Genomic DNA, 18,456 nt, shown 5'->3' with positions numbered 1-18,456 from the left:
TTTTAATAAGTGTTAAGAAATTTGGAGAAATTTTGCTGCGTTTGAGACGTCACCCTGTAAGGTTTGCAGAAATGAGCGGAGTAGGAGTGAAACTTAACCTTTCCCTGGGCTGACTGACAGACAGAAGTGCCTTGATTGCAGCCATTGTGTGCTTTTGGGTTTGATGGTAATTATACATGCTGTTGTTTGCTTGGCTCCTTAACATGAGCTTGTATCGAGTATTGTGGAGTTAGTATGGTTGTTCTACAGTACTAATGCCGCCTTCTTGTGGTTTTCTGCACTGACTCCTCTGTAGCTGTTGCTGCATAGTCTTTTCTGCACAATGACCCAAATAAAAGTTCAGTTTTACTTAATACTGCTTTGTGAAACATTTCCCCAAACATTAACTTTTAAAGTATGTCTTGAAATTTTGTGACATGCTGAAAGTGAGTTGCCAGAGGAAGAATCTAACCTTCTGTAGAATTAACCAAACAATTGTTTAGTTAGAATTTTTTAAAACTCAATAGTGAAAACACAGTTTTGATCCCGCCCTTCTAAGTGTGGTGTAATTTTACTTTCTAAACATAAATGCTTTGCAAGTCTTCCCAGAACATGTACTGTGTTGGTTGTAACATTGCCGTATACTCTATGTGAGCACAGGACAACTGCAGTACTTAACAGAAACCGCAGAATAGCAGCAGCATTAGTTTCTGGCTTTTGTGTGTTGTTCAAAGAAAATTCTTTACGCCAGCAACTGGAGATTTGTGTCTGTTACATACACTGCATAGTAAACATGACCCAGTGGCACAGCGCAGCATATTCAGCATTCATATTGATTACTGGCAGAAGGATAAAGAACGCAGCATCAGGAGACACAGTTGGGTTTTGATGAACATGGACACTAGTGGGTACATTCAGCTGAGCAGTGAGAGTCTTTCCCTTTCTGATGCACTGTACAGTTCAAGAGAGGCTTTTTTTTCCCAAAACATCCCTCTGTAAAAGTGATTTTAATGCGATCCATTAAACTATTACAAACATGGCAGCAACCCACTTCACTCTAGTATGCTGTTTGACACTGAAGAAAACATGGTATGGAGCTAATTTAGCCAAGATACAGCTGTGTAACATGCTGCTAACACTTCAGGACAAATGCTTTCCACACTGTGGATGTGGATTCGCAAGTATCACCAAATTTATATTCAAATCATGCCTTGTAAGAATGTTAAGTAGTTCAATTTAAATGATGAAAAACAAATGGAAAGATGCGGATTGGTTTTCAGTTTACTCACGTTTTGGAGTCCAAAATCATGAAGCTCACAAATTACAGTACAATCTCAATTATACACTATTTCTTTTAGATATTCTCAAGTCCAATATCTTGACAAAGTGCTAAAGAGACAGGATACTGTATGTCAAACTGGAGCCTGAATGGGTACTGCAACAGCTGACTGTATGTCAAACTGGAGCCTGAATGGGGGCCTGCAACAGCTGCCTTCTGTTTACATCTCTAACTACCATAAAATCAATACCTTGGCATTTATCCTAGGTACTTTAGCCCTAGTCTGAGGAACCACAATATGACCTGGAAAGGTGACATGACATGGAAAAGGTGATGAAAGTAAGCAGGTATCTTCCACCATATCATCCTGCTGGAGTCATGGGTCATGGCCTCCACAGTGATAAATACAGGGGAGCCTGTCCTGTAGTGACAAATAACAGGCCGTTACACTGGTTTGTCTAAATGATCAGCGCTCTGTAAAATGTTTTAATCAAGCTTTTAACATCAGATGTTGCTGATCATCTTATAGCCTCCATCTTTTTATGGTTCTCATTATTATGGATTAATTTTATGGATTATTCATTTTATAAATTTGTATGTGCTGTCATGTGTATATCTAACTGTGAGGTGACGTCAAAGACAAATTTCCACAAAGTGGACAGTAAAGTTTTTAACTCTAAGCTTATCCTTAAGATGAACAGGCTATTGAAGGCCAGGCTGCAGACAGAAGGCAGTGATACAGGTTTGGAAAGTGACATTTGGGTGCATGGATGGCTCATATGTGCATATCATCAAGTGTAATTTAAAAAACAGGAAACTCACAGAAAATAATAGTGTGACTTGGCGTTTCTCACCAGCTCTGCAAAACATCTCAGCATGTTTGTTTTATGGCCCTCAAAGTCCTAAAAGTTACTGATATTGGACTTATTTTTGTGAGATGACTAAAAATTAATCTTCTGATCTTGCACTGTGTGTGGTTGATATGTAGTAAATATATGTAACCCTCCCAACACTGCAATGTGCAGTGATTTGATTGACCGATGAGGGGCGGTGCAAAGTCAAACAAGAGAACCTATCAGAATTAAACACATTCTGTCAAATGAACACAGCCTATCTAGACGTAGCGACAGCTATTGTAAGCCATGCTACCCATGATGGTGTTGCATTTCATTTTCTTCCAATGGCTTTGTCTGGAAATATGCCAGAAGAAGGCATTCTGCAAGGCAAAATGATGCAAAGCAACAGAATGAATGTTGCAGTCTATATACAATAAAGCTTTTTACCAAAAAGAATATATGCAAATGTAACCTCTGTAATTTAATTACATATTTTTCTCAGTAACTGTAACTGATTACAATGACATTTATTTAGTCATTTATTTAACTAGTTGCTCCCCAACACTGCTCCTGAGGGACCAAAACATCAATTGATGCCACAACTGCTGCAGCAATAGTCTTGACAATAAATATGGTCGGTCACTGTAAACAACACTGTACATGTACGTTAATTACACACGACTGTTCAGCATATACAGTAAGACAGGCCTCAAGTGCTGCAGTCAAACAGAGCTGTTGGTGTAGCTATAATGAGGTTTGAGGAGCGGTGCAGTGCAGTAGGTATCAGCGGTGATTTAGTGGGAGAGAGAGCAGAGGTGATGGAGGAAAAAGCATCAGGCCTGTCTACGCTGTACTTCGGAGCTCCTCGGAGAGATGTGAGGCCATAAACACTAAGCTGCCTGAGGCTCTGTCATACATAGTGGGTTAGCTATGAAGGGAACCCAGCCTTAATCCTCCTCAGCTCTGCAAGGCAAAGCAGAGAATTGGCACACAGTGATTATCATACGGAAGCATTTATAGTTTTATTAAAGTACTGTAAGTGCATAATTTTGTAACCAGGCAAATAACAGTATGCAATATGGGGGAATTTGATTTTTGGGTGATTCATTTTGCTCTGATTACAGGATTGTAAAGCAGTGCATCATGTGGCAATAAAGAGAGTCCACAAGGGAAACGTATTATTAAGTAATATTTGTTATTACCAGTATGACAAATTAACAGGATTCACTCTTCCATGAAAAAGCTGCTTATCTCTGTATTTTGAACTTCCTGAGGTTGGTGTGGCGAGGCATAAATGCCCCCTCTGTCATCCATTTCCCCACTATTCTTTGATCATTTTGTGACTTCTCTCCACTCCCCCTCCTCCACCGCAGCGGTGTATTCACATGACGATTCACCCGGCACTCTACCAGCATTAGTAATGCAGTCTGACAGATATTGCATGAGGCTGTGTACAGTATGAGGTGTCACTCACATCAACAAACAAGTGAGGAAATGGATGAAGTGATACGGCTTGAGAGTGACACAGAGACAAAGGGGGGAGGAGCGAATGTTTATAACAGTTCACTTCACCTTACCTTACCTTAGTGTTTGACAGACAGCTCGTAGTCCTTGCGCATAAAAATAACTCATGAATAACTTGTTTTCATCAGCGGCAGCATGGTGGAGCAGTGATTAGCACTGTTGCTTCACAGCAAGAAGGTTCGAGCCCCATCTGATCTGGTGCCTTTCTGTGTGGAGTTTGCAGTTTGTGGTATAGATAATGGATGTTTGTTTAAAGATATTTTAGGAAGAGTGATTTTAATTAATTTAAAACAATTTTTAAGTATTTATTATTAGTAGTAGTAGTAGCAGTAGTGCAACAAAACAACGGTAACAAGAGAAAACCCCGAACATGAATACTGGAATCTTTACTCAGAATGTGAGACATTTCAATTTGGAAATAAGAAATAGCTGGCACACCAACATTTCCATTTAAAGGCAGCCTATCACCCTCCAAGAAATGTTCGCCTCCTAACAGCTCATGCCTTCATTTTGAGTGTTTGAGTTCATATATTACTCTTAAGAGGATGTGTTCATTCATCCGCAGCTATGTGATGATGTGGTCTGGCTTTCACACAGTGCTTTTAAACCTTAGAGATCATACATACAGTGTAGAGCAACAACAATTAAGGGTTTCAGTCATTTCAAGTGCTTAAAATTTATTTCTAAAATAGACATCATTCTATTCTCAAATATAATTAATTATCAGATATGATGATTTGAAATTTTTCAGAGACTTACTTTTCTGAGAGAAATTATTTTATGTAGGTGTCACTGTTTTCCACATGATTTATGTTTTATTTTGAACAGAAAGGCTTCAAATGCAGTTTTTTCACTTCAACATTGAGCTGATATTTTTCAATGCCTGTTTGTTTTGTCTCATGCAACTGAAGTTTCCAAAGCTTGTGTAGTGATATGCATAAAGTCATATGGTGCATGTGTGATGCTAGTCTAAGAGAAGTGTTGAGGGCAGTAGACAAACTCTTGTTCTGCTACACAAAATGCACTATCAAACTGTCAAAACTTCTACGTCAAAGACTGTGATCAGTCCGCCATGCGAGGTTCTCCATTGCTCTTATATTTGTGGTGTTTGTGCATAACTGTGTCTGAACGACTTTATGCTTCTGTGACCCCATGTCTGAGTTTATCCATCTGTGTGCTTACATGGACAGGTGCTTACGTTTTTGTACTTTAACCACATTTGAGAACGTATGCATGTTTGTGTGTATATTCAATCTGCCTGCTTTTGTCGATGCATCTTACACTCTCATCCATTTTACTAAGTCTGTAGCTCTTACAGTAGACTGCACATCAATAGACCTAATAAGTGGAAGTATGCTAGTGCACAAAAAAAAAACTACTACACTTCATGAGGCGTGATGATGGTTTCATTGCCCTGGGAAGCCCTGGAGGGTTCCCTTGGGCTCCAACTAGATTTAAAAATCTGCAACTGTGCCATGCAATTACTGGCTGGAGTAAGTGAGATGTGATTTGTCTAGAGCAGAATAGCAGCAATTACTACCTGCTGCAATTGTGTTTGTATTGTCCATTTGTAAGAGACACAAAAAGAAACGGAAAGGGTCGTATCAGGCCTTTAATTCTGAAATATTTATACAGCAAATTGACTTTTTAAAGAGTATGACTGTCAGCAAATAATGAGACTGAGATAGTTTTAATTGTACTTTACTGATACTACAGTATAAATGTTGTACAGTTAACGGGAAATTAAATGAGGGGGCGTGATGATGGGCCTACAGATGGAGAGGGTGGGAGCCATTTTAATGAAGACACCACATGCAGCCAGCTAATTAAATAAAGCTGTTAAACATTCCGTTCATTTGTTCATTCCCACGCTAAGATGTCATTTGTTTTTCTGTTTCAATCTTCTTGTGCATGACACTCCCATGCTTTGTATTTAAATTCATAATATGCATTAGTAAGACTATGAGATGAGTTGTATTCTAAGTAGTAACACTCTTGTGGCTCTTCTGGGACTTGTGGGTTTTTGAGATTCAGTCCTTAAATGCAGGACTTGCTAGGCCTGCTTTGTTTTTTTTGTTTTTTTTTTAGGGAACTATGGTCTTCTTCACTACAAGAGGCTACTTTGATATGCATATTAAATTAAGGGAAATCAATTGAATTGAACACCTAGCAACCTCTAATTTCATTTTAATCCATTCGTTCTAATAAATATATATTATGCATGACTGTATTTCTCTGATCTATGAAAGTGAAGTGAGGACAAAAGAAGTGACTTGATTAATCTTGATTTCTTGTTATGGAAAGATCCCCATAAGTACTCTGTATATAGATGAGCCAAGTGTGGATTCCAAGTGAACAGGAAGGGTTAGTGAGTAATTTATTTACGTGACAAAGACAAGCAGGTTAAATTGAAGTCCAGCCAGCTGACACAACCAGGCAGGACTTATTTTATCCACAAGGACTCTGTATGCTTCTGCAAAGGGGCACATGTGGTGTCTGCATATGGTTGGGAGGAATAAACAGAGGGGAAATTAATAAATGAACGTTGCATAAACCTTTCAGGTTCATATCAGTATCATAGCTTCTAAAACACACTTGCTGTTACTACCAAGTACTGTATAATATGTGGATCAACCAGCAGCTCAACATGTTACAAACACAGTCACAATAAACATCCAGGGACTGAAAGTCCTAACAACAAATTAAGTAATCTGTGAATTTTTTAAAGCCTCTTTAGGTTAATTAGTGGGCATTTGTTGATTAAACAGATCTGAAAAGAAAAACTAGAGAGAGTTCATTAGTCCACAAGAAGTATTTGTCTCAAGACATCCAAGGCCATTTTTCTTGAAACTACTGTGATATACAAGCAGCAAAAAGGTCAGATCTTGTGTAAGCTCCACAATGACTGGGATAAGCCTCTAGGATCACCAGTAATTCTCCAATTTACCCGAATGTCTGGCTTCAACATCCAATGGCATATTCAGTTGACTGATTGGTTCTCTGGTGGTTGTAATTACCAAATGTCTTTGCCAGGGTTTTGTATTTCACACAGGCAAGCTCAAGACTTTGTCTCAATTATCTTTCAGTTTTATCTCCTTTCCCTTTCTCTAAATACCTCACAGCTCAGTAGTGCTGACAAGGTTGTTTGTACCTGTTATACACAGCAGCACTATCAGTTCCATCCTTGGCAAGTCTTTGAAGATTAGTCACTGAACCATAAATAAGCTTTTGAAGTGCTGAGGATTCATTGAAGTTTCTGGTGCAAGATTCTTTTTTCCTTGTCAGTGAGTTATATAAAGTTTGTTACCTTTGAATATTTAGCCTTGCAATAAGAGGATACAGCAGTCACAAGCATAAACATACGTAACATGATAGAGAGTTGTTTTAAAAAGGTTTTCCTAGGGCCTTACCATAAACCAGTGGTTCTGAGAGGTTTATTACTTGACATGTAGGAAGTGATGACTGAATAAAATAAACTTATCATCCATTTTGCAATTGGCAGGCAAAATGATTATGAATAAAAATGAAACTGACATTGGAAACAGCCAAGCAGGACAACCTGTTCACTGAAGCCCAGTGGCCACATAAACCGGAGCAATGGCCAGAATTTCTTGGCCAACTCTTCAAGTGCAGGCAAAGTTTCCCTGGCGGTGTACCTCAGTATAAATTTAACAAATTTCCTCTGACGCTGAGTGATTATGGGACTTGCAGTGTGAACGTATGGTCCCTGTTACATCCTCAGCAAAAACATTTACACAAACCTGGGGAGAGTGATGGGCAAATGTGTTCTGGTGAAAGACTTTCAGCACCAGGTGGTACCAAAGGCAAAGGCAGCTGCTGTTGCATAAGACCTCTACTGGCACATAGGGCATGGCAAGGCTACAGATGGCGGACCAGCCCCTCTGTGCCGCGTCACCAGAGAAGAGGCACTGTCAAATATGTCTTTCTTATAACCTCTTGGAATTTGACTCAAAAACATATTGCACAATGTTCATATGCAAAGCCTGCGATAAATGCAAAGTCCATAAAATTAGTTTATTTTGATGACATTATACAGATAGTATTACTGCTTTTGTACATCATAATTCCATAAATGGAAACAGAATTTTAAGGTCATTTAAATTCCACTGAACTGTTGCCAAGCCTTTGAAGCCAAAAAAAATTGCCTGTCATCCTCTTTCAATACAGGCTATTGAGCACAGCATGGCTCACAGGAGCACTCATAAATAAGAAATATCCTTCTGCAAACTACTAATTGTAGGGAGCTGAGGACAAGATTAAATGAAATATCCCCTAGTCTGGCAAAACATACTGCTGGCTATATGGCTGTTTTAGATAGTGACACCTGGGCTGTGCTTTGTGTTTTCATTACAGTCAAACACTTTTTAAAGTGTGAATTAATACCCCTACTCTGGAGCTGAGCCTTTGTTTTACCTTTCCTGCAGAGCAGATGTTGACAAATGCTAATTTGTCCCCATTAAAAACGTGTTTCAAATGTAGCTGCAACTTGGAGCGCTAATGAAGACACATCCAGATTTAATGAGGAGTCAGAAAGGTCAACGGCCAAACACATTAGGCAAACCCTATCACAGTCATTTTGCATTTTCTTTATCTTTCTAGTATGGATTTCATTGTAGATGATCTGTATTGGTTATAAGAATTACACAACAAAGGTCTTCATAGTTTTAATTAATTGCTAGTATGTTGTTTCTACAGTATGACAAATCCAGCATGTGAGTAGGAGAAAACAAAGGAAATGATATGTTGTGTATGCAAACCTTCCAATATCCTTTGGTTTAGAGTGGCTGTAATCAACAATTATATAATGTCCATGGATGACTACTTGCATGTAAAAAGGATCATAAATAGTGCTGAACGCAGAGAAAATCATCACCTGCTGTAACGCTGTAGTTCCCCTCAGTACTACATGGTTTTACTGTTCTGGTTCAGTCTCTCTGTTATCTTTACTGATATTTTGGTCAACACCAGGATGTGGATTTCAGCAACAGATTTTTGCAAGCATATGTATGTTGTACACTACCTACCCAGCACTAAACGGCAAACAGACAAATGTAGCAACACAACAGAGCCACTGGCATCCAAACAGCCAGGTATTTGCCTCAGGAGGTTGGTAGAAAAAGTCATGGTTTTGGTTAATTTTATAGTGATAGTGTTGCAGAACCACTGATGCAGCATAAACTGCCCTTAACAACTGCAACTAATATCTTTATATTGTAAATGGAAAGTCAAGGCACATTTATGTGTGTAGGCAATTGAAAGTCCTTAACCGTAACACAATGCACATAGATAGATAATACATTAAAAGGCATATACAGATAAAATGCTAGAATGCAAATTAGATTAAAACATTAAATGCAACAATTACACAACAGCAAGTGTAGATACCTAGTACCTTTAGGATAGCTGTGGCAGACTGGGGGTTCTCACTGTTCTCTGTGTACTTGTACCCCTTTACTTCAATCTTCCCAAGACAAACCTCTGAGGACTGTAGCACTAGAGGCGGGCGCACTGTCTGGAAAGTTTGAAACATCAGTGTCTATACAGTCAACTAAACAGCACAATGAAGTCAGTTGTTCATTGGGTAATGGAAAAAAATTAAAGCTGATAAATTGCAAAACTGGGTGGAATTAATATACATTAATTAAAAGCAGTGGGGGAAAAAGAAGTCTTTAGATATAAAAGAGGATTGAGTTGGAGCAGATTTCAGTTGTAATGGGAGCTGGTACCAGCCGTGGGCAGCGTCATGGCTAAAAGCACTTTGACTTTGTTTGGTTTGAACTCTGAGCACTATGTTTTGAAAGCTGGGTGGACACATATTGTCAGGGCTGAAGCCTCCTGAGTATTAACAGCAGTATAGAGTATGTTTTAGTTTCAAATGAAAAGCAGAAAGAAAGCATGGGAGTTTAAAAATGTAGGCAAAGCAGTTAGCAGGGAAATGTGCACACTAAGTGCTGAGTTAAAAGGATTGAAGTTTGTTTACAGCTCAGTCCCAGGAGAGTTAACTTAATTATTTGCATTTAAAATATTTGAGTGTCTAAACCCTGATCTATTAGCAACCAACTGTTAAAAATGTTAGAAATAGTCAGACCCAATACCATCTGACCCCGTTGTCCTACTTGTACTAAAGGGAGTGATTTCAACATGTTTCCAGTGCTGTCTAAATGTTTTGATGCTGCGATTTTGTCGTACAAAGAGATTCAATGTGCTCACAAACAATCTTATTGTATTTAGTAACTCAGAAACAGATGCAGTTTGTCTGCCTGCTCATTTTGAGAACATCCCAATGCAATGTGGCGGGAGAGCTTTTATCCTGTTCAGTATCCTGTGGATATTGTTCCTCTTCAAAGCTTTCAAAGCAATCATGCAGAGTGGGGTTTATATCATACACCCTGGTGCTATCTGTACCAGTAAAACTGGATTAAGACCAGACAGAGATTGATGTATTCTGTGCGTGACACCTCACTGTGTTTGACCGGATTAGTTTCAGCTCTGTGCAGCTGTATACTACCATACAACGGAATGAAATTTTGCTGTTTCAGTTGAACTGTTCCCCCATCCATCACAACAACGGACTCCCCCTGAACATTTACAGATTTTATTTGTATATCATGCCATGTCTGCCATGCCCTGGCACACAAGACCGTCTCCCATCGCATATCATCCACTGCAGGTGAATGAAATGGCTCTATTTGCATTTTATCTAATTGTGTCATTGCTTCGGCTTTTCTAATAGACAATGAATATTCTGTGAACAGAGTTTGGAAGGAATAGAAAAATGCTCTGAGCTGCAGAGTATGTAGCCACTATTTGTAGTGAAATGAGATTTTTGCTGCAGGAGGGAGAATAATGCCCTGCTGAGAGAGGCATTGGCAATGAAGTCGGATAAGATGTATGAGGTATGTACAGTACAGTCTTTCTGCCAAGACCATAAAAATAGTAACCACCCAAGTTAAAAAGCATATACAGGTACTGTAAAAATACACAGATACTGTGGGCTAAAATTACTAAAAGAATATAGTGTCACAAGTAGTGACACAAGCTCATAACTTTAAATAATATAACTCAAATCAAAGCAATTTTAATTAAGGTTAAAAAGTTGATATGGCAATGATGTTTGAAAACAGTTTCCTACTTACATGTTTAGCAGACACAGAGAATCAGTAACATTTATTTTATTTTGTATTTCTGATCATCTGGCTAATGTACTGTAAGTCCAGTGCCTCCTGGGGTTAAAAACACACACACACACACACACACACACAGCTGTTCCACTGTCTTTTTAGCTGCTAAATCCTCCAGTATGTTAGCAAGTTGCTAACTTCAAATCACTTCAAGCTGCCCCGTTCACATTACCCATAATGGTTTCAAAACAACTTTCACTTTATTATTCAAAAGAGAACATTTATTTGGCAGCGATATACATGTAAATAGGAATAATATAAAAGAAGACAATATACAACCAAGAAACAATGGCAGAGAAAAACTATCCATCTACAACTAGCCTAAGTAAAAGTACTCAGCTCCGATCCTGCTCAAAATGCTGATATCTGATACGTGAACTTCTAAAAGACACCTGGAAGACATTAAACGGCCTGAGCTGGTTGAGGTTATATTCTTGTTGGTGTGGCTTCACACCATCATAAATAAAAAGCACTTACAGTACCACAAGAAATTTTACTGTCTTTTTCTTTACAAGTACTGCTCAGGAAAAATAATCCCACTGTAATGACTTGTAATAATCATAAATAGTGATGTTGTGTAAATGTCCCATTCACTGTAATTCATTTATGCTGTTATTGTGCTTCAAGCACCCTTAGCTGGTAAAATGATGGTTCTGTTCCTTTTATAGACTGCTATAGTCGACTTACTGAGTTGAATCCCAGCTCATAAAAGCCAAAGGGTTGCAAGTGTGAGAAAATTAGGTTTCTCATTATCAAAGACTAAACTAATTTTTCAAGAGGGCAGTAGAATCATTGAATATGCTTTGTGCAATGTAATTGTTTTAAAGCCCTTATTGTGTTTATATTGATTTAAAATTCCTGTTCCTAAAATCTGAGTAAAGCTTTGTCTTTGAGAGCAGAATAACTGGTCTCTGACCAGGCTGCACTAATGTATGGCAGGGTGCACCACAGATGATCTGCAGCTAACAATACAAATGGAGGCATTGATTTACAAGCATCAGGGATTTGTTCTTCTTAGTCATCACTGTTGCTTTTACATGCAGGAAGAAACATTTTAGGACAAGATATGAATGAAAGAAATCATGAAGTAATTATTCCACCTCTGCAGTACATGGCAGCAAGCATTGGAAAAGGTGTATCGGGCTACCTTTCTCTGTTCTGTTTGAGTGAACAGCTTTTCCAGCTTTTTCTCAGCCCATCAAGCTGCCTTGGCAACAATCAGAGCAGAGTGGCTGAGGCATGGCAAAGAGAAATGCACAGTGGTGGAGTAGTAGGAAATTACAAAAGGAATCAATTGAATGAGTCCCCTCCCCCCATGAAAAAATGTCTATAAATCAGGCAGGTGTCCAGGCCCAAACAACAACCTTTTAAGAGCCTGTCTACCAAGGCACAATAGAGCAAAAGAGAACCCTGTAATATGGCTGCTTCTGAACCGATTCCTTCCCTTTTTCACTCAGACACTAACACTGCAGTCCTGTCAACCTTGTAACCTTGGCACCTTTTTGGCTAAAGTTATCCCTATGGCATTATTAATGCCATGAGACTGGGGTGCTTTTTTTCACACCTGGCACAGCATGCCAGGATTTTCTGTAATGCCAGAATAGCAGAGTGTTTCTTTCCAAAAAGGTTTTGACAAATGGGCATGCTGGCATGAAAGTGAAAATGAAGACTTATCTGTCTGCTCTTTACTGACAAAAAGGTGGTACTGTAGAAGCTGTAATCACTTTTAAAGTGCAGATTCTGGAAACCAGCTCATCAATTACAGTATTTGAGCTTTTCATACATGTCGAGGCCTCAGTTATTTTGCCAGATGCACATAAGGTGCCTTTCACTTCCTGTGTTGTTTCCCCATGTTTTTCCTTATGATGCAGGATGAAGCTTAATGGAGGTTGCAAATAAACTACAAGGCAAGGTCAGCAGGGAAACAGATGGAATAAATTAGTGTCCTGCTATAAAGAAAACAACAGAGGCATGAAATATAACAGTTAGGAGCAGTAAAAGGGCTTCATGACCTCCATACCCACTCCTGATTTATCTGACAAGAGAGGCAATTTAACATTTCTCCACTGATGTGTCATGTTTCCTGTGACCTGACCATGAACATAATGGGTGTCAGATTGTGGGTTTTAACTACCATTAGGTGGTCACTGTGGAGCTCATCTGAGTTAGCACATGCATGTGTGTGCCTACGCTAAATTAATTTTCATTGTCTGGTTCTGCTAGATGTCAAGGCCACTTGAGAGATGGTGAGCAGCAGTTTGTTCCTACACACACGCATACAGAAATAACCCACACTGATGCAGCACTGCAAACACTGAGCCCATAGGAGGCGTGAATCTTCAACCACCCGTACTGATTCGTCATGGGAACGCGAACAGTCTTAAACTTTAGTTCATATAATGCTAAAAACAAGTGCTGCCAAGTGAAATAATATGTGTTTATCCATGAATGAGCAGTTGAATGTCTCACAGTCTCGGGTGTAATGGATGCCTGACAGTGAATCTCTCCTCTGTAAATCACATGGCTGCTCTCCTACTTCTGGATGACTGGGGAATTTCATCCATCTACTGTAGGTCAAGAACAAGTGACCTTACAACCATCACTCAGTTTATACAGTAAATTACATGCCTGTGCTGTATTTTTGACAAAATCTCATGTTATAATTAGCTGAACAAACCCATTAAACGATAGCACTTCACAATAAAATTACATAATGTAATTGTGAAGATAAAGAGACCGCACAGTATCTACTTTGGAAAATTATAGTAAGTTGGATAAAAGAGAAAGAAAGACTGCTAGTGACACTGTGTGTGTGTGTGTGTGTGTGTGTGTGTGTGTGTGTGTGTGTGTGTGTGTGCATACGATATTCCAACAACATCAGGGTTACCTTGGTTACTAATCCTTTTTACTGAGGATTGGATCCATTATTTAGGTCCTTCGTCTCAAAGCTGAGCCGTTGTTATCACCGTGTGTCAGGGACAGAGGCTCAGAGGAGGCAAAAATTAAATATTCAGTGTTTTCTTCACCACATGTAGTGCACAAAGTGTAATCCATTTTGGCATATAAAATCATGAGCCTTCATTAAAAAGAAAATTAGTGGGGAACGCAATGACAAACATGTATCTATCTATCTATCTTTCTATCTGTCTATCTATCTATCTACCTATCTATCTATCTATCTGTCTGTCTATCTTGTACAGTAATAACTGTTCGGTAGTGCATCCTTTCTTTGGGTAGGTGTAATTTTCCCGATCCAGCAGCCAATCATCTTTCATGAAAACTAACATTCAGGTTATGAAAAGGTCACTTAGCAATAATTGCAGGGGAGGCCTACAAAAGCTGAGGCTAATGTACACTGATAAGTTGACAGCACAGAAAAGTCTGAATAAGTCTGTAACATGAATTACCGCCTACACATTGTGTGATCAGTGAAATGGCACACAAAGCATTAGGAAAGCAACAACATGGCTAATGAGATAGCAAAGCTTTCCCACTGACAGCTACAGCACAGTATTCAGTCTGTCACAAAGCAGAGAAAACTGCTGTGGCATTCACATATTGTTGCTCCCTCTTACACCCCCCAGTCAGCCATCCAGTGGTACAGTAGCATTTCAGCCATGCAAACTGTGGCTTAGCTAAGCTGCTGACTGGCCAGTGACCTTGTCCATAAGACAAGACAATCTTTTATCAAAAAAGGCAGTTGATCTGTTTTGATCAGAATGACATACACAACTGATAATTGTTGCTCAAACAGTTGTACTTAATCATTTGCTGAAATGTGTTAAAGAGTTGCTTTGTAGTAAAAGAATAAAAAAAATGTAATGTTGCACAGAAGAAACTAAATGTAGTGTAGTGGAAAATGTCAGTATTGTTCTGAAAAATAACTAATTTGTACACAGAGATAAAACTATAAAGAAAACTGTATTAAATGATATCTCATTTAATGATTAAATTTTGATGGAGCGGAATTAGTTGGAGTTGGGCTGGCCAACACCACTAAAGCCCTGTCCCCCCACCCCCACTCTTTCTCTCTCCCAGGAGGGCAACTGGAGGAGAATGACTGGTAAAACCCAGACCAGCAACGTGACCAACAAGAATGATCCACGTTCCCTCAACTCCAGAGTCTTTATTGGTAACCTGAACACAGCCATCGTCAAGAAGACTGACATAGAAGTCATTTTTGCCAAGTACGGCAAGATCGTCGGTTGCTCCGTGCACAAGGGTTACGCCTTCGTACAGTACATGAATGAGAGAAATGCCCGAGCAGCTGTGGCGGGGGAAAATGCCCGTATTATCGCTGGGCAGCCTCTTGGTGAGTCTTATTTATGTTCTCTGTTTCTCTCTTTAACAAAAAACATCTGAGCTGCTTGCAATACGAGATGCCATTAGGAAGAGCCAGTGAGATACAGTACACACTTCACAGAAACTTTCTTTTTGAAAGACAGTGTTTTGCTGAGGTCTGTTTTTTTTTTTTTCTTGTTTCTCTTGGGAACACAAACTTCCTCAGGCATTTCTAAGACTTTTAGTTTGGAACGTCCCTTGACTCCTAAATGCCGAAGTGTCTGTTTGTTGTCATGTTGTTTTGAAGAAAATCCCCTCTGAATCAATTAATTGATTCACTACTATGATTTTAACATTTACCAGACAGCAACTTGTAAAAGCATGTCAAAGTTCTTGTGACTTCAACTTATATTGTAGCAGAGCAGAATATGTAATGCAGCTACAGTCTGCTGTGAAAGCATTGACTTTCTACTGTGTAATGAGTTGTTTTCGTGGATGTTGATTATTATTATTATTTTTTAAATCATATTTGTTTTGCTCATGGCTTGGAGACAAAGTATTTGTGAACGTGGAAGATGTGATTCACATGGTAGTTTTGTAGAAAATTTAGAAAAGCGATGAGGAAAATCATGTTTATGCAGGTAATTCATGTCTGACTTTACCCCCAGAAGCAAACAAAGCCACCAGTTAAGTTTCAGTGTAGTTTTGTCTGTGAAGGGGATTGTCTCGATCTTATCTTGTTAAATCTTTGTGAAGCCTAGGGATGAATTGTAAAGACATACCAGAGCATATTCCTGGATGCTACTATTTTAAAACATCTCGACAGGGGAACACTTGTTGACACAAGACTGGTCAGGAAGCCAGGACAACACATAAACAAAAACACTGACAAATAAGCTGTTTTCAACAACAACACCTCAAATTCTCTCTGGCATGTTCTCCTCCTCAGATAGGTAAACAATGATATATGTACCAATGAAAAGAGATGTGTAGCACTCTAAACAAAGCAGGTGGTTGAGAAACCCCATATTTTAACTGGCATAATGCAGACACAGTAACTTCTCCAGCCTTATAACAATTCTCTCTAAGGTTACAGAAACAAGACATTAACAGACATGCAACATGTTTTTTTTTTAACTTACCATTAAGTCCCACTGAGTAGTGGAAACATCACTCCCTTTCAAGTAGCTCCAAGGTCAGTAAATCCAACCGGTGGTCGCTGCATCTCCACCCACACGACCACATACAGTCCCACATAATGGATCGTTAATCAAGCTCACATTAATGTGCAACTGCCTGGAGATTATGGCCATTCAAGAAGATCTTTAAACTATCATGTAATACTTAATTTTGTTAGAAAAAAATTCTTGCTAGCGAGAGTTTGCAAGATGTGTACAAACTGAGTTGCTTTTGCATAAAAATACGAAAACAAGGAAGCCTCATTTTTTGAGTTTTAGGTTACGTCTAAGATGATAATTCACCCTTGTAACATAGTAGAAAGTCAGAAAACAAGGAAAAGCATGCCATGGGCTCTTTAAAGAAAGAAGATGCAGAGCTCTGTCTCCTCTGCATTAAAAATTCTGCCTGGTTTTCTAGGCTGCATTTATCAACCTAAACATCAAACCAATAGTCTGATTTGCCAACTTATTGTACAGTAAACATCCACCTAAGTACTGAATGATCTACAGTAGATGGTTCCTTCATTTGCTTTCCCATTGTTAGATGCTGCTTGTCTCTTTGTGCAGGTGGTGACACACTTCACAGCTACAATATTCCCTCTAAAAACAAATTTTGTCATCAGATTTTAATAAAAAATTGTTAGAGTAAAAATTGAAGGTTTGTTTGCATCTTCATCTTACAATTTTTCCTTCAAGACATAAAATATCACCAGCAAGTACTGATGATCTTTCTTGTCCTTAAGATTAATAATGTCTAATGGGTTTTTATGCTTTAAGGTTTTTATTAGTTTGATGTTTGGCATTATCAATGAGGAAATCATTAAGAAAGCACAAAAACATCCGTTATTAAAAGGGAGTCCATCAACAGTCGGAGCAAAACCCATCACTGAGCACTCTGCTATATCTATAATAGTATTAGTGATTTATTTGTGACAAATTATTTGACTCTCTTGACTGCTGGAGAATGTTAAACATGATAAAATGTATTCTGATAATTCCAGAGTAGAATTCAAACCTGTCCTCATTGTTATCACTCAGATGGCAAGTCATGTGGCAGGAGTTTGACGGTGAGATACATCCTTAATTGACTATTCTCAATCTCATCCTCCAAAGCTGATGCTTTTAATATTAACATGGTGGAGAAATGATTCAGCCACATAATAATTTGTACTGTAGTTTGGAGGAGTGACCTCACCAAAGGATCTGTCTTATGTTTGAAAATGTTATTACCAGCAAGTTGATTGAACTTCAGTTTTAGAGATTTCACAATAAGCTAACATTGCTGCATTCCTGGAGGAATGGCATTTAGATATGTTAGTGTTTCAAGCATCATTTAGCTCTGTTTATTGAGATCATTCAACAGTCACAAAGAAAGAAGCAGAACATGCTGTTATGGAGGCAGAGGTACATTTGAAAAATACATTTTTCTGCAAGCAGTGGTCAGTGTAAAAGAGGTCAGTATAATATCCACATCAAACCATGACTGCACAGTTCCACTTCTACTGCTCAGATGCACTGGTGATGACTAATCTGTGCAGTCAATGATGCACAAGTGTCAGAGGTCATAGCCTCCTGCCACCACAGAAAATGAGACTGTCATTCTGTGTGTGTATGGTTGAAAAACAGCTGATGAACAAATGCAAAAATTCTATAATAACACAGCTGGCAGCACCTTCCACTCATCACCACTGAGTGAAAAATGAATGCCCCATTACCTTATCAAATATGAATAGACATTTATGAGAACACATCTAGGACTCTGAGCACAGCAATCATTACAATAATAGTGGTACGTGCAGTGCTATTCTGAATGGTATAAATTCAGTATGCAATCCAGAGTTATGAGTGTGAAGATTTTTTTTTAAAAGCTCTTCACATGAGCAGTTATTTAATATTGAATCTTGTGACACAGACATGATAAACTTGTCCCCTGTTATCTGTATCTTCATGGTGCCAAAACCTTTAAATATTGCCCTAATAAAAACTATAACATAAAGAAACCTGCAAAGAAAACAGTTTTGGCAACAGAAATAATTTATATTTGCAGACCTCAGTGAAAATATTTGGAAAGGTCCTGCAAATATACAACTGTACAAACTAAGAATTAAAGCAAAGAGTTTGTCTAAATATTAACTACTCTTATTATTTTCCAAGTTATTCATGTCTGATTAGACTCT

The 18,456-nt window shown here is 38.6% G+C and overlaps 1 protein-coding gene across 4 annotated transcripts in view; it reads left to right on the top strand.

The window, feature by feature from the left end:
* Window positions 1-18,456, top strand: part of ralyl (RALY RNA binding protein like) — a 76,998-nt gene that overhangs the window by 15,419 nt on the left and 43,123 nt on the right. For all 4 annotated transcript variants that reach the window (XM_020598544.1, XM_020598537.1, XM_020598529.1 and 1 more), the window contains one exon: window positions 14,859-15,132. In XM_020598544.1, the coding sequence (XP_020454200.1) occupies window positions 14,877-15,132 (256 nt within the window). In that variant the 5' untranslated portion in view covers window positions 14,859-14,876. The remainder of the gene's footprint in view (window positions 1-14,858; window positions 15,133-18,456) is intronic.

The sequence above is a fragment of the Monopterus albus genome, unplaced genomic scaffold, assembly GCF_001952655.1.
Source record: "Monopterus albus unplaced genomic scaffold, M_albus_1.0 scaffold3.1, whole genome shotgun sequence".
In the NCBI taxonomy this organism is placed as follows: domain Eukaryota; kingdom Metazoa; phylum Chordata; class Actinopteri; order Synbranchiformes; family Synbranchidae; genus Monopterus; species Monopterus albus.
The sequence above is the reverse complement of the archived record's forward strand: the minus strand, read 5'-3'. Positions and strand labels throughout refer to the sequence as shown.